Source organism: Acomys minous (assembly GCF_964271855.1).
Source record: "Acomys minous genome assembly, chromosome: 6".
Classification (NCBI taxonomy): domain Eukaryota; kingdom Metazoa; phylum Chordata; class Mammalia; order Rodentia; family Muridae; genus Acomys; species Acomys minous.
The window spans coordinates 6,767,170-6,794,923 of NC_140487.1; the positions used below are offsets into that span (position 1 = coordinate 6,767,170).

General features: G+C 39.7%; 1 protein-coding gene across 6 annotated transcripts in view; it reads right to left on the minus strand.

Moving 5' to 3' along the window:
* The window catches only part of CPED1 (cadherin like and PC-esterase domain containing 1), a 279,052-nt gene that overhangs the window by 114,022 nt on the left and 137,276 nt on the right, over positions 1-27,754 (minus strand). For all 6 annotated transcript variants that reach the window (XM_084785389.1, XM_084785391.1, XM_084785392.1 and 3 more), the window contains exons 7-14: positions 18,089-18,231; positions 17,025-17,097; positions 15,744-15,911; positions 14,375-14,479; positions 12,387-12,541; positions 8,647-8,717; positions 5,816-5,866; positions 139-325 (exon numbers count right to left, since the gene is read on the minus strand). In XM_084785389.1, the coding sequence (XP_084641515.1) occupies positions 139-325; positions 5,816-5,866; positions 8,647-8,717; positions 12,387-12,541; positions 14,375-14,479; positions 15,744-15,911; positions 17,025-17,097; positions 18,089-18,231 (953 nt within the window). The remainder of the gene's footprint in view (positions 1-138; positions 326-5,815; positions 5,867-8,646; positions 8,718-12,386; positions 12,542-14,374; positions 14,480-15,743; positions 15,912-17,024; positions 17,098-18,088; positions 18,232-27,754) is intronic.

The following is a 27,754-nucleotide window of genomic DNA, read 5'->3' on the forward strand; positions in this document are numbered from 1 at the left end:
GAAGCCTAAAAGACAAAGGACTCCACACCACCATGCTCTTCAGAGGGCCCGTGGCTCAGCTTTTCTGAACCACTATCTCAGGTGGGATCACTGGCTTCCCGGAGAACAATCAAGTCAACCCTGCACACATCCCCGTACCTTGGCCCTGCCGGCTCCTGCAGGTGCACCCTGCACTGACACTTGGAGGTCTCTGCTCCGATCCTCACTGTGAGCACATCAAATGGCACCTCACAGTAATACTCTCTGATCTTCGGATTAAACTCTGGATTTAATTCTAAATGGGGCCGAGTGAAGATCTTCTTGATATGGCAGAGTGCGTCTTCCTCTGTTAGACAGAAAGAATGACAAAGGCAACTGTGATTAAGGTATTTTCCCTCCTTCTCCTATGTACTGTTTCAGCAGGCAGTGGCTATCTACCCAGCAGCACCCAGGTGCCACTGATTTGTGGCATCAGCTTGATTTTCAATTTGTGAGATGTCTGGGAGCCTCCATAGACTAGTTGTTTCCCTTACAGTATTTTTCTCAGCATTTGAAAGGATAAAAGTGCAGAAGGTGTGTGTGTGGCAGGGAGGGCGGCGGGGAAGGGGGTGAGGGGAGAACGTCTCTCCTGTGCATTGACAATATTCTCATGAGATATATGACATCTCAATTAACTATGTAAATGGTGATAATAGCTCCATGGGACAGTGGCAGAATGGAGCCAGCAGGCAACCAGGAAACGTTCTTCATGGGGAAGATCATTAAACTGCCATTAGTTGATACAGGAGTAGGCAGGTAGAGCAAAGATTGTGAACTTCAGCATGATACAAAACACACACTTCAAAATATCCACACAATGGCCTGAAATTCCTTCCCAAGGCACCTCAACAGGGGAAACTGTCAGAACGTAAAGGAAGGAAACACCATGTCTGTTCAAACCTGTTCTCAAATCCAGAATGACTTCATGCCATTAAGTATAAACTTTCCCTTGGCAGTCATTTCATAGCAAACACTCTCTTAGTATAAAAAAAAAGAAAAGCAGCCTTGACAGTGCGGACACACCCACCAGCCACTGTACAATTCCATCTAACATTAGTATTTGCAGTGGACAAGTACTTAAGAAGCACCAAAGTGGTTTTCAAAGCCGTGTCTACAAGTGTTTTACCTATTCAGTTCAACAATCAACAAAACGGGAGCAAATGGAAGTATAGAAAAGCCTCCTGAAATCAGCAAAGTGAAGGCACCCTAGCATCACTTGGCATTCAGTGATACTGAATAGCATAGCGAGAGAAGGGACAACAGTGTGCAGTGCCTGAAGGTATGGTACCCAAGTCAGCAAAAAGGCACCGTTCTCGTCATGCTTGTCTCTCTCCTTTTATACAGCTGTTGCACAGTTTTTCTCTGAAATCAAATCTGACTGTTTGTTTCCAACTTATCCTAGCTTCTCATCATTTCCAGAGTTAAATTAATGAAGGGTCAAAAGGTATTCCAGGGGTTCTTCCTTGTTTTGTGTCCATTGCTTCTGCTCTCGTGTGCTGAATATTATACCAGGAACATGGAGACGCATCAGGCAACGCAGGGACAGGAACCTGCGAACTGTGCAACTACTGCACTCCAGTCCTGAGAACCAGGCCTCCAAGGAGCTGCCTGTGTGCTCTAAACATGAAAGTTAGTTCTGTCTCCTAGTCTATGGGTTTCTCTGCCTATGGGAGAAAGACCATTAATCAAGTGTAAATCAAGAGCACAATAGTCTCATAAATAGGGTGTAATTTCAGTGTGGAGAAAAGTCTTATTTTTAAAAAACCCCAAAAGCCATTTTGTTGAGCCTCTAAGTGATTTGAATAAACTGCTTAATTTTGACATTTGAAAAGAACAAGTCTGCTAAAGATCTTTATCTTGTTGATATATATATACACACATATGTATGTATATATATACATATATAGAGAGAGACTTCATCTATAATTTTAATAATCTGTCTCAGTATGATTCATAAGAATATATTCATTGCTTTTCACTCAAATTCAGCTGCTTTTTAATAATGTGCTGGGTTTTTTTTTAAAATCAAAGTCCCACCCACCCCATCTACAGCATAGTCTGTTCAAGGCATGGATATAAACATTGTGAAAACAGGAGGTTGAGTGTCATGGGATTTGATCCAAATGGATGGCCTGACCCCAGCAAAGCACTAAACAAACCAGAGCAGTGACCAGGCCTGGCTAGGGAGGCCTGAGCTGCCCAGGCATGGAGGGAGTACAAATATACTTTTGTGCTCAGAGTCCCTCAGATGAATAACAAAACAGTAGATTGTTTTATCAATATGAATCACAGAAGATGTATTTTAACTTAATAGGCCTTCTTTCCTTTTATATATACTTCATTTATTTAGTATGACACAAGGCCTTCCTATACAGCCCACTCTGGCTGGAGCTTGTGGTCTGACTCTGGCCTTCCCAGTTCTGGGATTACAGGCATGTGCCACCTCTATTGACTAAGAATATATTTTTATAATAATTCAGTGAGAATTAATTTCCTTTTGGTTTATATTATTTATGTTTCTTTTTATATTTCACAAAATAGTCACAGTTTTTAAAGGGGGCTTAATACTTCTTATAAATTGAACCTCACCTCCATATACGATTAAATAAATTGGCAATTACTTCCCTAAGCAAGATTTTAGCAAGAACCCCCACCTCCTCAGTCAAACTTTGCTCTTCTGTGTTGGGTGCTGCACCCTGGACCCTCCCTTGAAAGTTGACTTAGCTCTGACATCATTGCAACTGAATTAAGACTGTTGCCTGTAAACACCTGGCGTGTCCTTGGCGGCTTTCCCACTCCAGTCCTGACTTGTATCAGGCCAGCCTACCTTAGATCTATGGAAAACCCAGCATGAGGCATGGTGGTAGCAGGCGCTTAACCTATTTGGCAAGCACACATGGGAAGGGAAAGCTGTTTGAAGTTTTGGTTGTTTTTAACGGATTTCTTTTAACCATATGATTTTACTGCTCTCTTTATGGATCATCATAACTCATATTGAGCACAGGAAACGCTTATACTCTTAAAGGTAACCACACCTGGGAAGAAGCATCACCCAGCGTATTTTAAAATCTTATATCAGACCATAAAAGCAGAGAGATTAATTGGAAAGATCCAGGCAGGATGAATTTTTAATCAGAGAAAAACAACATAAACTAAATTGAAGATATTTTCTGACAACGTACCCTTCATCTACATCACATTGCCTGGGAACCGAAGGCAATGAGATCATGTGGAGAAGAGTGCAGAAGCCCGAAGGGTTGACACGGCTTTTCCGTGTTGCCTTCAGCCCTGCGTCTAGCTCGGGATAGACTCAAAAAGCACACTCCTGCCAACCCTCCTCGCTCTCTCACTGAGCATAGTTTTTGTTCTTGTTTTTTAAACCCTGCTCCAAGCCACAGTGACCCAGGAGGAGGAGTCAGGCCTGGTAGGTGTGAGGGATTGGTAGTGGGGGAAACACTGGCTCTGGCTCTCTTTTCCCTGTTCAACTCAGCAATACTTGAAAAGTCTTTAACTCAGTGCACTTGTTGATTTAATTAAGCACTAATACTACTCAACCTAACATGATATTTGGTGTGATTATTTGAAAAGGCTGGATAAACACCAGTGTTTAGAAGGCAAATAAGTTAGATTGTATTAGATTATAAGATTTTATTTAATAAGTTAAGCCTGTTTATACAGTCTGAGATATTTTCTCCTTCCTTTGTTTCTTTTGTTATTTGCTTCTTTTTTTTTTTTTTTTTTTTTTTTTTTTTTTGGAGATAGAGTTTTTTCTTCTTTGTAGGCCTGGCTGTACTGGAACTGGCTCTATATACTGGGCTGGCCTCAAACTCAGAGATCAACCCACCTCTGCCTCTGAGTGTTGGGATTAAAGGTGTGTGCCATTACTTTCCAGAAGACAAATTTGCTAAATGCACATTTTAGCAGAAACTATAAGGATTGGTATATGTGAATCTATTTTAAGAGGTAAGTATTATAAAAAACAAACCTACAATGGAGCGTTCTTAATTCTTTACATAATATAAGATATTAAGAAAATTTGGTTCCAGGAGTTATAAAGTTATAAAGTTATAAAGAAAAGAAGGGATTCAACACACTTTTCTGGCCTCCTCAAGCACCATGCATTGTGGAGGGCACATACATACATAATTTAATTAAATTTTATTTATTTCTAATAATCTGAATGTATATTCAGGTAGAACTCCCATACATGTAAAAATTAATAATTTTTTAAAATTAAAAAATCAGGAGCTTAGGATAAATCCGAAGGTCATAGCCTACTTCAGGCATTTGATAGCCGTGTGACCTTGAAAGTCAACTGAACTCACTATATTGACAAGACTGCTGTAAATACAACAAACAAGATGAACAAAATAATATTTAAATTTAAATTTCACACAAACTTAAATTGTACATATATTTTTTATTATGTATGGATAAAAGTCACGGTGTTTTAAGAAAATAAACTGACCCACACACAAAAGCTTCAACCCAAAACTTGCCCTGACTACAAGATGTGCAGGGATAAAAACAAAGCAGAGATTGAGGGAATGTCCCACCCTGGCCCAACCTGAGACCCACCCGATGGGGGACAGCCAACCCTTGACACTATCACTGATACTCTGGCATGCTTGAAGACAGGAGCCTAGCATAGCCGTCCTCTGCGGGCTTCCATCCAGCAGCTGATGGAAATAGATCAAGAGACCCACAGCCAAACATTGGGTAGAGCACAGGGAGTCTTGTGGAAGAGTGGAGGGAAGAGTAGAAAGACTCAGAAGGGACAGGAGCTCCCCAAGAAGATCAGCAGAGTCAACTAACCAGGCTGGGGAGAGAGGCCAGGGGCTATGGAGACTGAAGCTCCAACCATGCATGGACTGGACCTAGGTCCTCTACAGAGATGTAAGTGATGGGCAGCCCGGTATTCCTATGGGTGCTCTAGAAAGGGGAATTAGGCTGAGTCTGACATGGACTCTGATGCCTGCGTTTTGACCACTTTCCCCCAATGGGGCTACCTTGCCAGGCCACAGGGGAAGAGGATGTGCTCAGTCCCGACACAACATGATATGCTGGGGTGGGTGGGTAGGTGAGGCCTCCCTTCTCTGAGAAGTAGAGGAGGGGGGGGGATAGGGGAAACAGGAGGGAAGGTGGGACTGGGAGGAGAAGAGGGAGGGAGCTATGACCAATATGTAAAGTGAATAATTAATAAAATAAAATAAATAAACTGAAATTGAGTTTGAAATCCTCAATATATATATATTTTTTTAATTTTGGTTTGTTTGGTTTGGTTTTTTGAGACAGGGTTTTTGTGTGTATCCTTGGCTGTCCTGGATTTGCTTTGTAGACCAGTGTGGCCTCAAACTCACAGAGATACACTTGCCTCTGCCTCCCTGAGTGCTGGAATTAAAGACGTGCACTATCATGCCCAGCTTTGGGTCGAAATTCTCGATTGTTACGAAGAGAATTATACTCAAGTGTTCTCCATTACAGCAATTGTGTTGGAGGAAAAACAAGTCACTTAATAACGGGACTCCTAAAGATGTTGTATAAGTCAAATTCTACCCTAATGTAAAACCTTAAAATTCCTTAGGGCCCTAAAAATTATGCTTTACACTAAAAAAAACTGAGTAACGAAAAATGCTCTGTTCATGCTGAAGTGACAGATATTAACTTAACCAGGAATGAAACTTCTCAAAATTTACTTTAAAGAAACTAGAGCCTAGAGGCCTCTGAATACGTTTTCTGAGCTGGTTTGTGTCTAAACTGTGGGCTATACTACGGAAACAGTTTAATCTCGACTCACCGTTACTGCAGCTTGTGTCTTTATCTTCATACAAAACTTGTGGAGCTGTATCTAAAATTTAAAAAGGAAATTTAAATTTAAAAATAAAACCATGAATTTCATGTAAAAATTACAGGTAGTAATTTATGTAGTAAAACACAATCCCCATTGTGTGCGTTTCTCTGTGTCTTTGTCCCTATCTCTCTCCCTCGCTCTCTCCCCACCTCCCTCTCCTCTCTCTAAATCTGGAGTTCACTGATGAGCTAGGCCAGCCAACCAGCAAGGCCCAAAGATCTGTCCGTCTCTACCTCCACCCACTCCCAGCGCTGGGGTTACTGACTCCGACTTGTGGCATCATACCCAGAGTCCTTATGCGTGCTAGGAATGGAGCACAGGAACTCACGTGTAGATAGCAAGCACTTTACTGCCTGAGGCAACTCTCCGCCCCTCACCAACAAGCATTTCTACTAAAGCCGACAGCTGCCATGCATCCAGCCATTGATCTCAGAGCTCAAACTAGCGATTACTTCAAGTAGACTACCAGAGGAGCAAATGAGTAGCCTGAAGGCTGACTTTACCCTAAAGGTGAACTATTATATTTCCTTCTAGTTCTGTGATCTTATGCTACAATACCCTAAATTGTGGCAATAAAGACATTCTAACCAGTTCATTGCCTCATATTTTTCAAGTTTCTGGATAACGAAAGATCCATCTAAAAAGTCCTAATAAATATTTATGGACAAACGAATGCATAAAATGTGCAGGGCACTTTAAAATATTTATATAAAAAGAAAAAAGTGGTGACAGAATTGTCACTCATTGCTAGGCCTACTGACTCATTTTGTTGAATCTGTGGTTCTGTTGTTTTTAACTTTATGTGCATTGATGTATTTGCCTGCATGCATGTCTATGTGAGGTGTCCGGTCCCTTGGAAGAGGAGTTACAGACAGTTGTGAGCTGCCATGTGGGTGCTGGGAATTGGATGCAGGTCACCAGAAAGATCAGTCAGTGCTCATAACCATTGAGCCATCTCTCTGGCCCCATCTGTGGCTATTAAAGTAGTGTCCGTCATAAAGCCTTAAAGCAAAATTCTAGTTAGCAAATTCAGTGTAGCACCATGGAGAACCACAGTATTGGACTGGATGCAGGGATCTCTCTGGAAAAGGAAAATAAAATAGATTTTGCTGGTAGGCTGGGAATGGGTGGGGTTGGGAATCAGTTGGGGGCAGGGGTCAGACGACTGGAATTTGGGGAGCATTTTGGGAGCAAGGTAGAAATCTAATGCAATGGAATCTACAAGAGTAACCCCAACAAAAATCCTAGTAATTGGGGATACAGAGCTTGAACCATCCATCTGCAACAAGGCAAGGCCTCAAGTGAAGGGACTGGGACCCCAACCCAGACACAAAACCTTTGCCCTATAGTCCGTCCTGCCTGTAGCGTGTTCTGAGACAGAAGCCTCATCAGAGAGATTCAAACAGGAACAGATTGGAGCAGGTGCAGAGACCCACCGCCAAGCATTAGGTGGAGGTCGGGAGTCCTGTGGGAAAGGGGGAGGGAGGATAGGAAGAACCAGAGGGTTCAGGAACACCGTAAGTACAAGGCATACAGAATCAAGTGACCGGGGCTCATGGAGGTTAGAAGCCATCAAGGAGCCTGTAGGGCTCTGAATAGCTTGGTGCTCCTCTGGGATTCCTAACAGAGGGAGGAGAGACTGTCTGTGGCTCTTTTTGGCTGCCTATGGGACCCTTCTCCTCCTGGGTTGCCTTCTCCAGCCTTCATGTAATGGTATGTGCCTGGTTTCTTTTTTTTTTTTTTTTTTTTTTTCTTTTCTTTTTTGGTTTTTCGAGACAAGGTTTCTCTGTGTCGCCTTAGCTGTCCTGGACTCACTTTGTAGACCAAGCCAGCCCCAAATTCATGGCTATCAGCCTGCCTCTGCCTCCCTGTTCTTATTGTAACTTGTTATGCCATATTTGATTGATGTCTATGGGATGCCTACTCTTTCCTGAGGGGAAGTGAAGGCAGAGGTGGGTGGTGGTGGTGGATCTGGGGCAGAGGAAAAGTGGTAGGGGAGAGACTTGCAGGAGGGGAGGGAGGGGACGCTGGAGTTCCCATGTAATATATAAGAGAAGAATAAAAAAATAATATCTAAGTTTTGTCATACAAAAAGAAAATATTATGAAGAAAGAATGAAAAGAAATATCCATCAATGTATCTATTTCTTTAACTAAAGAATTTGTTACAACTAAGATTTAGTCCAGTGCTGTGGCTCTCCATGATGCTGTACTGGGTCTTCTAACCCGAATTTGCCTTAAGGCCCATCAGGGAGTCGAAAGGACATTAGTTTGAGAACTTGGTTATTTACTTAAGATGAATATTTAGCAATAGAATTTCTAGTCTGAAAGGATACATTTTATTTAACTAAATCATCTAATTTTGTGCACTGAGGGTTGAGCCTAGAGCCTCTACATACCAAGTGCGTGTCCTACCGCTGAGCACTAAGGCTCCACGAGTAACTTGTAAGCTTCACTTTCTATGCTATCAAGTAGCCCCTCGGCATGCATTCTGATGTAAACATTTACCATGATTAGGAGAATATGCACTTCCCTCACCCTTCCCCTGTCTTTAAGAAGAAAAATCCAATTTTGAGGAGAAAATAACACTTCTTTACTTATTTTTTGTTTTTGATCACTAACAAACATCACACACACAAAGAGAGAGAAAGAGGGAGAGAGAGAGAGGGAGAGAGAGAGAGAGAGAGAGAGAGAGAGAGAGAGAGAGAGAGAGAGAGAGAGAGAGAGAGAGAGACTACTGTTCTTCATGGTATAATTTGTGGGACTATATGCTTTTACCTTTTTTACTTTTGATTGCTTCCAATGACCCCTCTGGTTTCTCAATGGTCTCATTTCTTGTTGAAGAATTCCTGTAAATATGTAAATACAACCCCAGTTAAGTCCAGATCAACAAGATGACAAGATGAACACACTGACTTTTGTCCCAAGTGAACACCGTTATTTTGGTGAAAACAAGAAACGGTGTGCAGATTTCATCCTTCGGTGCTGGCTATCTCACCTCCAGTGAGGTGGATGGGATCTTATCATCTCTAATCAATAGAGACATCATTGAAAAAAACTAATAATAATAATAATAATAATAATAATAATAATAATAATAATAATAATAATAATAATAACCCACTCCCTAGTCAAAAGCTGAGCAACCTCGGGTAGCCGAGATCCAACAGAGGTGATTCAAATATGCACATTTTCACTGGGAACTCAGCCTACCATTCCATAGCTTTGAAGCCAAGAGCCTTGGAAGTCCTGAGGCACAGCCTGAGAGTGTACACAAAATTGCAGAAAAAGACGTGGCTACAGGAAACAACTGACATTGCCAAATCATGCGTTCTTGCCCTCCCAGATAGCCAACAGGGGATGCAAAGGCTGTTTATATCTTGCCTGTTCACTTCATTTTCCATGTTGTGTAAGGACCCAAATGCTCAGCTGGATGAACCTCTGGGTCCTTAAATCTGGAACAAAAATAGCCTAAAGTGCAGTCAGAAAAGTTTCTGGTCTGGACAACAGAGAACACGGGGCGCTGTGTTCTCTGGCCCTTGACATGACTTTCCTGTGTTGGTATGATGCTTTGTTGTCTGTCACCCCATTAAAATGGAGATAATAAATAGTATTTGCTCTACACAGGAACACCGTGAGAATCAGATACAATGCCAACCCCGGTCTCTGTGCTGAGCGCAGCAGCAGCACAAAGGTCAGGGAGGCATCTTCGGTCCTTTACAGCAGCAGCAGCAGGCTGCTAGGCACCACACAGAGTTTGGCTAACTTCTAATTGCCAATGCTAGATGTTACAACAGATTTGCTTCTAAAAGCCTGTTGTCCTTTGGGCTACACTACAGAGCGGAGGCAAAAATGCAGTGAGTCCTTCCAAGGACTGGATTAACCGATGAAGCATGTGTGACAGGAGGTGGGAAGGCTTTGATGGTGGTGAGATTTTCAGCTCTGTGTTTGTTTGTTTGTTTGTTCATTTGTTTGTTTGTAATGTAGGGGATCCAACCCAGGGCTTTCTACACGGTCACAATCACTCTCCAAGGGAGGTATATTTAGCTGAAATCCAAATTAAAAAAATAATGTAAGGATTTCCCATGAAGAACTTGGAGGAGACTCATTGAAGAGCTATGGGCCTGGGACTCACGTGACCTGAACCATGGAAACATGGCTATCTTAGTGGAGTAACACTTGATACCCAAGAGCTCCATGCAGTTCTTCCCTGGGTGTCTGTGGGAATAAATTATGTTTGATTTCTGGGTGTGTTTCCTCAGAAGACATTTCCACAGAGAAAGCACACATGCAACCTTATTTTCAGGAAAGTGAATATTAAAGAAGATTCCGACACGGTTTAGATTGGGGCGTCTGGATTCTGAGTTTTGGGGCTCATGCATGATGAGTCCTTCCACCATTGACCTTCTGACTCTATCTACCTTCACACCGTTGCCACGCTACAAGTAAATAACCTTTCATTCAAAGGAAAGATGAAGTCATTTCATCCTAGTGCTGTACATGTCTATAAAACTGACTTACTGTGGACACGAAAACTTGGCGGCCTCCCTGCCTGCGTGGTACACGGAATCAAAGTGCAGAAAAATGCCTGAGGAGGCCAGTGTTTGCGTTAGCCTGGTGTTTAAGCTGCTGATTTGTCTTAGAATCATAATTTCTCTCATCGGGAAAATTTGTGCAAGAGGAATGATTCTCCTTGCAATAGAGCATGAGTGAACCTGAAGCAAACATATACTTGCTGGTAAACTGGAAGGCTATTTCAGCCGAGTACTTAAACATTTCTAGAAGAACTGTGCTATTTGAGTTCTGATAAATATGAAAACTTTACTTCTGTCAGTGTTCATATAGAAAGGGTTTGAGCATAAATGGCTTCCCTTAAACAGGAAATGTGCCCTCACCATAGATGCTAAGATGGCCTTCAAGTGGCCTTAAAACATGATAGGGGAGATGTATAGTGTGACATACACAGGAAGTTCCTTAGGTAATCCTCCTGTAATAATATATGGGAGGCAGCCTAAGCCATATTTACACACAGAGAAACTAAGTCTTAAAGGACACAGACCCGGCTTTGCCTGCTATAATTAATAAACTCTAATGTTGGGGCTTTTTTGATCCACCTTTGTATGGTTCAGAATAGTTCTTATCCTTCATAATTATATTCAGTGGTGGCCACTTTTGCATTTCTTTAAGGCAAGAGACTACAGTCTTCTTACTTTAATTGATGGATTGCTGTATCTGGTCGTTTGTGAGGAGCTGGAGAAGACTTTGTTAGGGCACACATGTTCTAAACCTCCCAGTTCTCTGGGGGAACTTACTGAACCGTAAAGACAACACGAACAGGCTCCTGGGAAATTGTGTGTGTTCTTTGCTTATCCATGCAGATGCATGAGGCAACCAAAGTGCATGATACTAAGAGATGTTCTAAGAAGTCCTCAGATAAATGGTTATTTGTATTTTTAAATGCAAGTGAGTTTTTTTCTTTTTTTTTCTTTCTTCTTTCTTTTTTTTTTTTTTTTTGTTTGTTTGTTTGTTTTTCGAGACAGGGTCTCTCTGTATTAGCCTTGGCTGTCCTAGACTCGCTTTGTGGACCAGGCTGGCCTTAAACTCACAGTGATCCACCTTCCTCTGCCTCCCGAGTGCTGGGATTAAAAGCGTGCGCCACAGCACCCAGCTGCAAGTGAGTTTCTTATAGTCAGTATCTCCTGAGGCTGAAGGAAATAAAGGATAAGTGAACAGAGCAGAGCTGAAGTGATTCCCAACAGTGACTCTAAGACACATAAATGAGTGTCATGTCCCTTAGTCTTTCATCTCCCTGGGAGGCTTAGGTCTAATTCTGTTTTCCTGGCAGTAGAAAAGTCAAATGCTCTTTTAACTCTATCCATATTAAAGAACAGGCAAAACTTTAAGTGCATCCCCTTTGCCAGCTTCTAGAGGAATTAATATCTCACCTGCCTGCTCCCTCATGGCTACGTCTCATGAGAATGAAAATGAGGACGGTAAACCAACTCTCTAAAAGCAAAACAAATAAAGCAGACTGTAGATTTATAAAATCAGCTGACTTTTGCTCAGAACGCAGTCGTGCCCTGTAACCCCAGAACAAATACGCCTGCTGTATCCAGCTCTGGGCTGATGGATGGCTCGCAGCGCAAGCCCCGCCTAATCTTCCAAATGCCTCAGTAATCCAAAGGTATGGCTCACAAGATGAACCGACACTAGCACATTTAATTTTAAACATTACTTTATGATGGAGTCACATCTTAGTTTGAAAACTGTTGGATGTGTTTTTGTTTTTTTTTTGTTTTGGGGGGTTTTTTTGTTTTTGTTTTTGTTACAGTGTCTGATGACCACCAGAACAATTATGGCTTCCGTGCTTTACAGTCTCATTTGTTTTCCAGACCATGAATTTTTGGGCATACTTCTTTTTTGTTGCTCACTTTAATGTAGGCAAAGCCTTTTGAAATCAATCTTTTAGACTTAAGATTTTCTTTGGATTGCACAATTCAAATTTGTGGCTCTCTTACCATTCCAGTGGATGTAGCTGTGCCTTTTTATTCATGAGCCAAATTCGTTCAAATGCGTTTAAGAGAGACCAGTATTGGGACAGGACTGAGCCAGTTGTCATTTCATAAAACTCATGCATCAGAGCCTGGATCCCAGGGATGGTGGACGGGAAGAGCTGAGAAGAAGTGTTAACAGAAAACATCAAAAGAAGAAAACAATCGGTTGAACTTTTGAAAAACTAATTGAAATGTAGTATCATGAGTAATATTTATACTTAGTCAAGCATCTATTAAAAACCTGTGGGTCATGGGCTGGGAAGATAAGCTGCAATAAGAGAAGGAGGACCGAGTCGGATGCCCAGAGGTGACAAGAAAGCCAAGCAAGCAGAGACTCACACAGAACCCAGCAGAGAACCGAGACTTGTGTGCCCCCTGAGCTCACTGGCCAGCACAGCCTGCTTGGTGAGTCTTGGGCCAATGAGAGTCTGTCTCAGGAAACAAGGCAGGTGGCGCATGAGGAGTGACAGCTGGGGTTGGCTCCTGACCTCCATACTTATTTGTATACACTTGTTCTTGTTCTTGTACACACACACACACACACACACACACACACACACACACACACACACACGAGAGAGAGAGAGAGAGAGAGAGAGAGAGAGAGAGAGAGAGAGAGAGAGAGAAAGAAGGAGAGAGAATCTAACGGTCAGTGTCATAATTTAATTTCTTGGTGCTGTTTTCAAGGCAAATACTTCTTTTAAAAACACGGTGAAAGTTACTAACGGTCACATTTCTAAATGGAGTCACTTTTTTTCCTCTTTTCAGTGAATGTAACTGGACCTCTCTTTCCAGCAATCAAAACCTAGAAACAGCTAAGTAACAGAGGAAGTCGGGCAGTGAGGAAATGAAGAGAGCTCCTTTGTGCCACATGAGAACTTTGTCAGGGTAAGAACTACGAATCTCACAAAAAGAGGAAACTGGTTATCTTGTTTCTACCCTGAGTCAGGAAATTGAGGTTACCCTTGATTCTTCAATTCTCTTGTCCCAATAGAGGTTGTCTGAATGATGAATATTGAGTATCTTTCTAAAACATTGAACCAAACCACCATTTCCTAGTGTAAACTAATTAAAATAATAAATATATTGATTAAATCATCTTAGAGTTGTAAGCTTACTTTTGGTCCTCTATAATATGGGACTAAATTGTATAAAATATGTCAGTCAGTCATTGGTTAACTTGGTAAAATGGTTACAACTCATGTAACATATGTATATAGGTTGAAAAAAACACAAGGACTATTTCAGCCTTATATCAAATAATAACTCATCAATTAATTTTAAATGTTATTTTAATATAGCTTTATATGAGCAAATATTAGATAAAAATACAAACTCATAGTCTATAGTAGTGGCAGAAAGGAAAGAAAATACACTGGGTATGGACACTCATATGTAGTCACTTAAGTTTTGATGTTGATAAACACCCCAAAAATACTAAGGTGAGAAAAACATGACCTTTTAAAAACTGAAACCAGAAAGAGCTGCTATGAGTTTGCTATTCATATACACTCTAATATTGGACACTTGCAATATTGTTACTACCAGTTAAGATTCAGGCTTTTTAAAAAAGTCCTTTTATGTACAATTATATTTAATTTTGCTCGAATTAAAAGGGTTAGTAAAGAGGAATAAGTATTGGTTGCATGTACATGCCTCAAAGCTACAAGTGAAGATTCTTTAGAGAAAATATCAACATCTTTCCAGAGAACCGCTACACCCTGGCAACTACTGTGATGTCACATCCTTGACCTCCAGGAAGTCCCATATTCTCAGCAAACTCTTAAAGCAAAGCGTTTGCATTTTCCCAAAAGGACAAAAGAAGCTTACAAAGGAGTTGTAAAGAGATATCCCTGTGTAATTTGAAGGAAAAAAATCCGGTAGTTTATGGCTAATCTATTAATATCATAATCGCAGTCACCAAGTGGAAAGAAATGTCCCTTTTGTTTTACCAGTTGGAATTGTCCCAGACTTCCGAGTTCCTTTGCAAACATCCTAATTGAGTGAATTTCCTCTAACGACAGGCACTGATTTAACTCCTCCTGATAGTTTCCATCCTAGGAAGGAAAAAAGCTTAAGCAATGACAAAACAGTCAAATTACCCTTCTTCACCCCCTCCCCCACTGAATAAACCAATCAAACTCTAACAGTAAACTTACTAAAGTTATATAATTCATAGAAATTATAAATAGTCACAACAACCAAAGATTTTTAAAAAGATCATCATAGATAAGACCAACTGTGTCAACTAACCCAACCATGCCTTGGTAGTAAGGTCAGGGAGGTGAGTGCAAGAGGCAGAATGTGTGTTGACAACGGTTTGGGAATATTAGATTTTCCCTGGGCCTTCAGAGTTCTGGAGTGAAAACGTCAAAGAGTGTCTGTGCGTGGACCTCCAGCGTGGAATACTGCCAGTGTAGAGCGTCACAGACTTGCAAGCACACCTACTACCCCAGGTTTTCCCACATCCATTTGTCTCCTAACACGGTCCCGAGAGCAAGAGTGATGCTTTGTGAAGGGATGTGTGCGACAGGCACCATCAGGACCTTTGTGAGAGCTTTCACATTCTTCTCTTCCAAATGATCCAAATACGGGTTTCAGGATAGAAAAACACGTCGGGGAATAATATTATAGTAATCAGTACAGATTGCTTAGTGTATAAAAACATTATGTTAGTCCACCATAAAAAAAAAGAAAAAGAAAAAATGAGCACCATTCTGAAGCATCCCAGCCTGACTAGAAGCATCTAGCAAAATGTTAGCAGACATGAATATTTACACAAATAAATATTTTAATTCAATTCCACTGAAGTAATCCTAAAGCATCCTGGCATTCGAGGTGGTCATCAAAGAGTTCTAGGGGTCGTCGTAAAACATTCTAAAATGTATAGACATAGATTATTGTTTCAAAATGTCTGTACATATTCTTTAGCAACTATGACCTTCTGTTTGTTTGTGTGTTTTTTCAAGACAGGGTCTCTCTGTGTAGCCTTTGCTGTCCTGGACTTGTTCTGTAGACCAGGCTGGCCTGGAACTCACAGTGACACATCTGCCTCTGTCTCCCCAAGTGCTGGGATTACAGGCATGCACTACCATGCCTGGCACCAACTATGAATTTTTTAATTTCATTTTCATTACAACTCTTCACATGCCTACATAGTCAATATAAAATAATGTTGGTCCTCAGCCAAAAAAATTTTTAGAAGCCCACAGTAATAGATGGCAGTTATTAATTAATTTTAAATAAGCTATTAAATTGCACGTTAAAAGTAGCTATTGGCTGAAAAACCACTTACTTGTCAGTATACAAGTATGACCTTACCTGAAATGTGCCTGGTCTATAAGTTCTCTGTAATATCTCAGAAAATATGGAAAGTGAAGATGCATTGGAGAAGAGGAAATTGAAAGTGTCATTTAAAATAATTTGTTCTGAATTTTGGTCCTCCAAACTGAAATTCTCATCCTCTTGTAACTTGAAATGCTCATTAACCTTTGAAGGAAGAGAAGCAGAGGAAAGCTTGCAGTGAAATGAATTCTACAGCATGATTTATCTCAGCTTGGACTGTAGACCAGACCTGACATCTAGTGGTCTTCTGGAAGCTAACAGTTTTACAAGCCTGAGTAATGTTTCTTATGAAGAAGCTATTTACTGTATAGGAGCATGAGCTATTTCAAAGTTGCTTCAGCTAATCTTGAAACTCTTTATATCCCATAATATATAACATAACAAAATACCCATTTTCAAGGGTCAATATCAACTACTACATATTCATCAAAAAAGTGAATGGCCATTAAAAGATTTCATAAAGATGAAACATTTTATAGATAAATCTTAAAGCTGAGAAATGTCTGTGATTGTGTTCTTTATATTATAGTTTGGAAAAATAGTGGTAAAGTTGAACTTCAGTTACCCTTCAGATTATTTTGTTCCCCTTCCCACTTTATGGCCCAGTAGACAGCTTCTTTAGAAACTACCTGAATCAATGTTTTATATTATTCACCTCTGAAGGCTGTTTTAGAGGAAAAAATATGCCCTGGGAAGTGATCTAGAAGATGTTTAACTCAGAACAAACTAAAAATATCCACACACATGTATATATACATGAATCAGAAATATATTTTTTAAAATTCACTGGATGATTTATGCTTTTAAGTTAATTTATTTGCATTGCTGGGGATGAAACCTAGGACCTAGTGCATTCCCAGAGAGGATTTTGTCATCGAGCAATCTCTTTAGTCCCCATGGTTTTTTTTTTTTTTATTAAAATGTAGGCCAACAGCAGAGCTATATTTTCATACCATGCAAGTACCCTGGGTCAGCTTTTGTTTGTTATTATCAATATGTCTTGCTTTCTTCCATGAAACCATACTTGACTTAATAATACCTTTGCCCATGAATTCAGGGGAACTATAGAAAATTTTGTGATTGTCCTAGTGTGTCCATAATGATGATTAGGATTCATAGATTCCTCACTTGATAAGAGCCATGGCATATGAGCCTGTAAGGCAAGTTGTTATTAATCAACTGGTAAGTGTGAATGAGAATTCCCAACACACACACACACACACACACACACACACACACCTTATCCTGCATACTCACCTGGAGTACTACAGGATATCCCAAATCTCCATAGCCAATATCAAACGTTAGAAGCTGAAAACACTGCCTACATCTGGAAAGAAAAACACAACGTAACAAGACGACATAGTCTCTTTGCTAGACTTACTCTGCTATCTGGTGTTACATTGCCAGATAATAAGTGATACAGTTAAATTTCAGTGGAGTGGATAATAGAAAATTTCCTGAAATGTATTGTTAATTTTGTGTCTCTTCTGTTAATTAAAGAAAATGCAAATATGGGTTCATTCTCCACAACACAGTACAGTAGCTGATGATGTCATTCCGTGAGAACCTGATTTGGGGAGAAGTCTCCACTGCCTCCATGTTAACACTAATGCACGCAGAAAGGGTGAGAATGAGAACAGCAAACTGAGCACCTCACATTTCTGCCAAACTAGACTTAACATTTCCTTAAAATAAAGGCAATAAGGTATGGTTTAAAAAAAAAAAAGCTGAGGTACGAGGGTACAGGTGACTGAATTTCATTAGCAAACGTTTTTGTTCCTTTCTCAGCATTTTGAAATCATTAGGACATTTGAGGACAAAATGTATTATGTTGTTATACCTAGCCAATACTTAGCATATTTGATGAAAATACTCAAAAGGTAGCTACACCTTACAATCCAAGCACAGGCTTGTAGACCCAAAGCTTAACAGGTAGAGACGGGAGGAACATAAGGCCCAGGTTAGTCTAGGCTGCAAAGTAAGATTGCTGAAAAGGTAATAAATAATAATAATAATAATAATAATAATAATAATAATAATAATAATAATAATATAAAATAGTAACAGCAACAGTAATAATAAATATATCTTCTGCCTTATTTCTTTGCATATTATTTGGATACAAACAAAATGACGCGTAACAAACCTTGAAGTTTTAGAATGTATAAATTAGGCCACCATGCATGTTTAGAAGCTCATATTCTGATGTGTTGACATACACCTTTCCAAGAACTATTTACTTTCATTAATTGTTTTTTCACTATTAAATTTTAAGATCTCCCTTGCTCCCTCCTTGTCCCTGTCTGTCTCCCTCCTACCTATGGAAGGTCTTTGGTCCCAGAGTGGAAGTGTCACTGAACACCTCAGCCACCAACAGGAGCTTGCTGATCGCTTCCTTCAAGCTGTCCAAAGCCTGCAGAGGTGAACTGGTCCTCAGGAATGTCTCGAAAAACTTCTGCAACTGGGAAAAAACAAAAGATTGGCAACGGCAAGATACACTTTCATCTGACTATTGTTTCCAAGGGGAGGAATATGAAGTGATCCTTTAGGCTACATCTCCTTGTCAATTAAAAACATTTTTTTTAAAGAGGAAAATTTAACACTCTAAGATTTAAGCATTTTTTTAAGTCACAAGGAAAAAGAGAAAGGTTCAAATACCTAGTGATCTTTTTCTACTTCACTTTTCTTGTGGGAAGGAAGCTAACACAGCATGAGGCTGTGATCAGAGTTCTCTGGCTTGACTTGCGACTCTATCAGAAGGGGACAGGACTTCCCACTCACTATCTGAATATTTGCTTCCTTTCTTCACAGTGGGGCTAATACCCACTGACAAAAGAATTGTGCACCCAAAATGGAAAATTTTATTTGGAAGATAGTATAATATTTGAAATTCAAATATTTTGCTTTTAATGATCAATTTTCTGCACATGACACAATTAAAATATCTTCTCAAAGATGTTTGTTTTCCTCTCATTTTTCTCTGGTTGATATAGACAACCAGAGAAGGGCCTAAGAGAGTCACAGGGTTGTGATAACATTTTAGTATAAGGTTTCCAGTGATGGAGAAGATGAGACGGTGCTAAGTACGAGAAGAAGTTCAAGTCTATGTCTTTTTGTGGACAATACTGTTGACCCCACAAACAGATAATCTTATTTACTTAAACATTAAAATTCGTGAGACAAAACTAATTACCTTTTGAAGACACTTAGCATTAAATTTCAAGTCAATATTTTCTAAAAATATAAACCAAATCGTATTGATTCACAGACTTTCTCTAGATAAACATGGGCTTTCCAAGATAAAGAACAAAAAATATTTTTTGAAAAAGCATGCAGAGGTATTTGATTAATGCTCTTGGAAGAATAGGTTAGACCTATCAGAAGTTCAGAGGAGCACACACTGAAAACTTCCGTTGTGATGATAATGGAGAGCAAACATTGGCAGAGATCGTCTACAGAAAATGGTAACCGTATCTTTAAAATGTGCCAGTGACTTTCCCCAACATAAACAAATACCGAGTCCATAAACTTTTACAAGCCAAAACCAGAAACCTAATGAGACCAGACATTAAGACCCTAAGAACATATCATCAACATCTGGCAATTGAGGCATTTTTTCCATCTTACTAAGGAAAATGAATGTAGTAATTGTGTAATGAAAAGAAAACAAATTAATGCTAACAGTAAAAATGTTAACACCCGTGAGTCAAAATAGAATAACATTGTGTGTTTCTAAATAAAAGCAACATAAATCTTACTCAGTTCGCCACAGTGTATAGGAAAGGTTGCTAATGGCATTGCTGCATTCTTTCCACAGGAATGTCACAGAGCCTAAGGCTAATGATATAACAATGCTGAAAAGTCCAGCCTGGCATATATAGTGTACAAGACTGAGTGTCAAGTCATACCCTCCATGGAGGACACTAGCAGATTAGTATTTGGGGCTGTATTTATTCCCCTAATGTGAAAATGATTATTATTCATTAATAACTAGAATAGTAAGCATTGAGCACAGAGTCTATTCACTGAATTCATTCCCACTTTTGGTGAGATTTCTGACCTGTAGGAAGCCTACATTCAGTGACTGGGAGACATAGTTCACAGTAACACTTCAACTCTGGTCCTGGGCCACACTGCGATACTTTATGGCGTTAATGGCAGTTCCTACTCTGTAGACTTAATAACTTACTCAGAACACTGTCAACAAACATCACACATCAGAAATAAGTCATTTAACTGCTTAGAGAGAAGGGGGGAGGGAGGGAGGGAGGGAGAGGGAGGGAGGGAGGGAGGGAGGGAGAGGGAGAGAGAGAGAGAGAGAGAGAGAGAGAGAGAGAGAGAGAGAGAGAGAGAGAGAATGTGATCGACCTGCATTAAGTCTCGCAGAGAGAGTATAACACATTTATCATTCCACATAGCCAAATCGCTCAAACTAAATGAGAGACCAATTGCTGTTCCTGTTTATTCTATAAATGACTATGCTAATTATATTTCCTCTGTCAAGTTGTCTGGGTTCTGTGCATCTCGGTGCACTCAGATGAGCAATGACGGACTGTGCTTAATGACATCATCAGAATGTATCTAATTTGCTGTTCCTTAAATCCACAGACATCAGAACCCGAACACTCCCGAGGCAAAAATAGGCAGATCATATTGAAGACTGCTTGGGATAGATAGTTTACAGCCAATTTAGGTTACACAGTGACACCCTGTCTCTAAAAACCCAAAGCAAAAACCAAACAGGCAACAACAATAAAATGCCTAAGGCTTTTTTTCATGACAGTACACTATTTCACAGACTGGTATTTTTCCTATCAGAGCTACAACAATAAAACCCAAATTTAGTGCTAAGTAGATGGATAGACAATGACCTTGTATGATCACAGCTATAAAGACTGGCAGCTTAAACATTACTGTTCATTTGCACTTATAAAAAAATAAATTAAAAAAAAAACAATAATCAGTGGGATGTGTTAGTATTTACAGCATGAATCCATTTAAGCGACTGAGATACAAGTAAGTGAATTGCAAATGGAAGGATGGGAGAAACTGAGAATGGACCAAAATATTTGGAGAAAAGCTTTAACTATGAATTCAATATCTTGAAACACTTTCAAAGTGTCCTAATTATTCACCTGATTTGCATACCTCACCACCATCTAAGTATTTCTATTCTTTCATGAGTCTCAATTGATTGGTTGGTTCTCAGTTAATACATGTTAATGTATTCTGTGTTAAACCTGTTGCTCTACTTGAGCACTCTTCTCAGTAGACTGAGATATTTTTTTTATCTTTTATTCATTCATTCATATTACATCTTAATTGTTATGCCATCCCTTGTATCCTCCCATTCCTCCCTCCCTCCCACATTCACCCTATTCCCCTCCCCTGTGACTGTGACTGAGGAGGACCTCCTCCCCCTCTATATGATCATAGGGTATCAAGTCTCTTCTTGGTAGCCTGCTATCCTTCCTCTGAGTGCCATCAGGCCTCCCCATCCAGGGGACGTGGTCAAATATGGGGCACTAGAGTTCGTGCGAAAGTCAGTGCCCACTCTCCACTCATCTGTGGAGAATGCCCTGTCCCTTGGCTAGATCTGGGTAGGGGTTTGATGTTTACTGCACATATTGTCCTTGGTTGGTGCCATAGTTTGAGCAGAACCCCTGGGCCCAGATCTCCCCATCATAATGTTCTTGTAGGTTCCTAGGACCCTCTGGATCCTTCTATTTCCCTATTCTCCCATGCTTCTCTCACCTAGAGTCCCAATAGGATGTCCTCACATCTAGCCTACTTTCCTGGTAGGTGAAGACTTTCATGGGACATGTGCCTTGGGCTAGTGTCCACTTAAAGTGAATATATACCATTTGAAGGACTGAGATATTTTAAGCTGGGAATTACAACATTTACCCTTGACATCCCAGTACTTGAGGCAGGATCAGTGTTTGGTAAGGTTCTTGAATAAAGAATTCTAAATATGACCTTATAGAAGCCCCAGAAATGTTCACTGGAGGAATTGTTCACTATGGCTTCTAGATAATGTTGTTTTGAAACAATGTATTAGGCTAGGGATACAGTTCAGGGACAGAGCATAAGGCCTTGGGCTTAATCCTAGACCTCAAACACAAAAGCTACACAGTATTTGTTTCCTGCTTATATCTCACTAGAATGAAACTATATACAGTTTTCCTAGTGACTTTTAATAAAACCATTGAAAAAAGAAGCTTATGGCTGTTTGAGAGGATTTTTGAGATAAGAAAGTTTAATCCTAGAGCTAGAGCAAAAAGTGGAAGATTAACCAATATTAGTTTTTCCTAAAGTAATATCCTTGAGTAACTCAGAAACTTTAGCAGACACTAATGTATTTTGACCTGGGTTTGTGTTTCATAGTATTGTACCTTACTGAACAAAGTTGCCCATGATTTTATTTTAGTGTTACTGTGAATGTGAGAGGGATATTTTGTCATCTCTGAAGAGTATTAGAAATTTAAGTATTAGTATTTACATTAAATATGGAAAGATAGGCAATACTGCCAATTACTGGGAAAATACACATTAAAACCACAGCAAGGCAAGCCTTCACACCAGTTAGGACGATTATTGTCTGATAATTATCTTCAAAAACACATAGCATAATAAATATCAGGAAAGATGGGAAGGAATTATGATCCCCAAACTCTGTAAGTGGAATAAAAAGAGGCTATTTCTCAAAAGCAGAAAATAAAAGATTTACCACATGGTCCAGCAATTCTAGAGAGTCTGTCAGAGGACTTGAAAGTCAGACCACAGAGGAACATTTTCACACTCATGCTCACAGTACCAATAGTTTTGGTAGCTCAAAGGTGGAAGCAACCAAGTAGTCTTTGACAAATGAATATGAGTAAGTATTCTATGGGGACGGAAATATTATCCAGCCTTAATGGGAAGGAAATTCTGTAGCATGCTACAATGTTGATGAACCTGGGTAATATTATATGAGAAATAATTCCGTAGCAAAACTCACAGATCTTTTCAATATGAGGTATTGAGAAGTCAGATGTGTAGGAACAGAAAGAAGCTTAGCCGAGGATGAGGGGAAACGGGAACTGGATGCAGTTCTTTGATAAGTAGGACAGAATTTCAGTGGTGCTCAAAGCTTTGGTGATTTAGCAATAGTATCCCTGCTATTAACAATAATAACCTGGACACATAAAATGGTTAATGTAGCATTTATTATGCTATAGTACAAATTAACACAGTTTAAAACAAATTCAAGTTTCTTGGCTGTTTTCTAGCCTCTCTCTTGATAACAACAAGGCTTGAACAGTTGTATCACCAAGGTCCAAAATAAACGCTGCTTGGCTTTAATGGTCAGGACTTTTCAATACAAAATGAAACCAAGCAAAACAGAGTTCTTTACTTGTTCTGTTGACTGGTTCTGCAAACAGTGCAAATACCCCAAAACCACCTGTCTCCATGTCCGGCCCTCACGGTCTCTGACTTTGTTCTGAGCAGGCTGACTCTGAGCTCTGTTGTTATTTGAGTAGGGTGTGAAAGAGTACACAGAAGGCTTAAGTGTAGGGAAAAACGGCCCAGAAGAGAAAACAAATGAAGTACGTGAGCTTTAAGGCCTGAGGGTTTCAGGTGTTCATCAACACTCAAAAGGAAGCAAAACAAAACAAAACAAAACAAATCAGTTAAGGTTCACACTACACTTGGTTTATCGACTGATAAAATTAAAGATATTCAATCAAATATACAGAACTGAAAAAAAAAAAAACAGAACTGTGGTGCACACCTTTAATGTCAGCACTTGGGAGGCAGAAGCAGGTAGATCTCTGTGAGTTCGAGGCCAGCTTTATCTACAAAGTGAGTCCAGGACAGCCAAGGCTACACAGAGAAACCCTGTCTCGAAAAACCAATATATTCTCAACACACACACACACACACACACACACACACACACACACACACACAAAACCTAAGCTTCCTGCCTCTTTGTCTAAATTAAAGTGGGAATAAAGATGTAATTGACATATTTCTAATGCAAGTGGATTTAAGCTTATTTCTCTTTGTGAAAATTATTATCCTGGCTTTTTTGAGACTCAGCAGGGATCTCTGACTTTCATCCAACCAGTTTGTTTTTGCAGAATCCTGAAAATGTATCTAAAATAATCAAAGTATTTCATAATTTTACAGTGGTACATTTCATATACAAAATTTTTATTGTTCTATAATTCTCAATTTAAAAAATGCCTATACATTGAAATTTTTGTGATCATATAGCTCTAAACCATAAATACAAAAAGTGAAAACAAAACCCCAAACATATTTTCTAAAGAATTCTGATGCAATCATTGGTCATTCATGACTGCTTAGGACAACAGAAGTATATTATAAATCTTAAATGAGATTTTTTTTCTGTTCTGAAAGGTAAAATTATACTGGAAATACTCCTTTCAGATGTATTTCTTTTTACTGAATTAACTCAGGTTCATTTGAGAATACATTTCTTCTTATTAAAATAGTATAAATCCAGCATCAGTGCTAATAATATAGCATTGATATGGATGAAGCTTGACCACATACATACAAAGATACATGAGGAAAACATTATTTAAAGCAGCATGACAATATTTTGAATTTGTCACAAGGTATACTAAATAGAATACATGCTGGGCACGGCACACCTTTAGTTCCTGCATTTGGGAGGCAGGAGCAGACAGCTCTCTGTGACCTCATGGCCACCCTGGTCTACATAGTATGTTTCCGGCCAGCTACAGATACATTACATTGTAATTTATCATGAGATATGAGACTTTGTTAAAAAGAAATAATTAAAAATGGTTTCTGTTGTCAAGAACCAATTATTATCTGTTATCCAAGTATTATCTGTTAAACCAACTCTGTTATCCAATTGTTAGCACTCTTCACTTTTTCCTAACAGATACCAGATTTAAATGTTTTTTGTTTTTATAGGGGTGGGAGTAAAGGCTAACACTGATGGTCATCTTGACATTGGTTCTCAACTCCATGGGTCATTCCCTCCTTTGACAAACTTCTATCTCTAGAAATTTGTATGTTACAATTTATAACAGTAGCAAAATTATAGTTAGGAAGTAGAAATGAAAATAATTTTATGGTTGGAATCAACACAGCATGAGAGTCACAGCATTAGGAAGGTTGAGAACCACTGCTCTAGACTAAGCAGAGACTCAGGACACTTTGGCACGTCTCTGAGTCTTCTACGCTGGTTAGTAAAGGCCAGAAGATCCACTTTAACTGTCACATGAGATAAAAATATGAAGGTAGGTTGAGCACCAGCAGTCACTGCTCTCTACTTTGATGTGGCTGCTGCCTCCTATTCCTGCCACCATACTTTCTCTGCCATGGCAGACCTCATCCCCTGGACCTGTGAGCTCAGATAAGCTCTTTCTTCCCTTAAGCTGCTTTTGTTGGCAATTTTGAGGAAGCACCTAGACCATAGCCTAATACAGGGTGGGGGTTCTATGGGAATGTTTTTCACTATGGAACAATCACCATCGAAATATCAAGGCTGTGTAAATGTTAGATTTTTTTCTTTCTCTTGAAGATTAGGAAAGTACCAATTCCACTAATAAAAAGCTGACTCAGAAATACTTTCTCAGCAAGATCAAGCTTTTAGCAGGTATACACATGACATCTGGTGCACCACGTGAATTCCAGTTTTACAGAAGCAGAAACTTGAGGTTGAGCAAGCCATGGGCCTGAAGCCAAAGAGGCAAATGTCACCAAACCAACATAGTCTTCCGGGCTGCAAAGCTTGGATGTGACTTCTGCCTTCATACTGTCCACTGTGCTCTACTCACTGCTTGGGGGAGACCCTAAAGTGCCAAGGATGGTCATCTGCATTTTCCCTTCCATGGGAAATGGGCAGTTTGAAACTGCCATATTTTTCAAGCACATGCCTTTACAACCACATTTCTAAAATATCGTTTCAACTATTTGAGTAATTCATGCACCCTAATCACCTTTTTGGAAAAAAAAAAAATAACATTTTAACAACTTAATTGCCTGGATCACAGGGGAAATCTCTTCTTACAGTAAATGGCTTAAGAGCATAAAAATTCTCATTATTTGTTTTAGTTCACTGAAAATGGCTTACTTTAAGGTAAACTGTGGAAAACCGAATTAGGTGGACTTGAATTAGGATACAGTCTTTGGAATTAAGTCAAAAGCTTAAATACTAGGATAAGCCCTGTGATTCCAATGACATGAATAATTTTATTCATTTATACTTCCTAATTACCTGGAGCTTTGGTTCACACAGTAAGCTTAGAAAATCAGAATACAGATCCTGTGTGATTGAAGCGGCTTCACAGTTAAACATCTTGAATTCTCCCGCAAGAGTGTGAGAGAACTAGAGAGAAGCAGCCACAGCACAGGAGCACAAAGGGCCTTGAAAAGCATAAACATTTAACTATTTGCCTTGAATTGCAAAACCTTGATTGCATTATACTCAACCTTCTCAGAGAACTGCCAGGTTTCCTTCATTATTCCTTCCAGACTTTCTCTGCAGGAGATAAAGGAGCAGAGAGATTTAGCCCTGAAGAGCAAAATCTAAAGTTATGAAGGTTTTATCACTGAGCTCTCTATGTATAAACCGACTCATTTTCTTTACATAAACGCTGTTGCTTAAGCAGGTTACAACTCTCACCACTGATCTCAAAACATCACCCTTCTCCAAGCCTCGGTGAGACCCAACTGCTCATTTGCAAACTTTTCATCTTTTGTTATGAAACTAAGATGACATTGATACCTCATATATGTAACATATATTATTTGTGACAAGCAGTGTCAAGATTTGCAAGGAGACATTACAGTTTCCTAATTCAGACTGAAGGAGATTGTTCAGTGGTAAAGTATCCTGCTGTCCAAGCATTTAGGCCTAAGCCAAGTGTGTGTGTGTGTGTGTGTGTGTGTGTGTGTCCAGCACTAGGAGGACAGAGACCAGGAGATCCTTGAAGCCTAGTGGCCCATGAGCCTAAATAAATCTGTGAGCATCAGATTCAAGGGAGAAAACTTGTCCCCAGAAAGGTGCTAGAAAATCAATTAGGCCTCTACCTGCTTGTGCACACATGGGTACCCACATGCATTTACGCACATGAACACAAACAAGGTCAGATGCCACACCCCACACACAAGATTCCTATATCATATGCCTACAAAGTGTAAAGCAGTAAAGTGGACACTGTCTCTTTGCATATTTTGTATATTTAATGTAGATGATTTAACTTAGATCTTATCAAGTCTCATGGTCAAGAACAAAAGAAAGGGAAACACATTCTTCATTTAAAATTATATAATGGGCTCTGTGGGCTGGAAAGATGGCTGAGTGCTACAACTTTTGCAGAGGGCCCAAGTTCAGGTCCCAGTGTGCCATGTGACTCACAACCAACTGTAGCTCCAGATCCAGGGGATCTGATGCCTCTGTCCTCCAAGAGTACATGAGTACATGCACTTTTTCTACCCATGCACACACATATGTGTACTCACACACACATGCTCGCATGCACACATGCATACACACACACAATTTAATACAAAAATTAAAAGTAATTGCTCCTAGTGGTACAACAAAAAATGACAGAGCAGTTAGTCCTAACTTAAATGTTAGAGTGTTGAACCCACACTAGCTTCATGACAATCCTATGCTACTTTCTAGAAGCCCATTATCCAAGTAAGTTCTGTCACATAAACAAAGCAGTATTTTACATACGCTACTTCAAGTGAACATTTGGTGATTACTCATCATCTGAAAGCTTAGAATTTAGTATCTGGCAAATAGGATGCTGTCTAGCCCAAACTGATGTTCTCAGTGCCGAGGACTGGCTGCTGACTCTCTGACAGCACAGATTGTCTTTCCATGGCTACGGAATCATCTCTGTGAGTTTGAACTTGATCACATCTTCCCTCAGATCACAGAGGGAGAGAAGGCTCCAATCCTACAGTACAGCCTTCTACCCTCA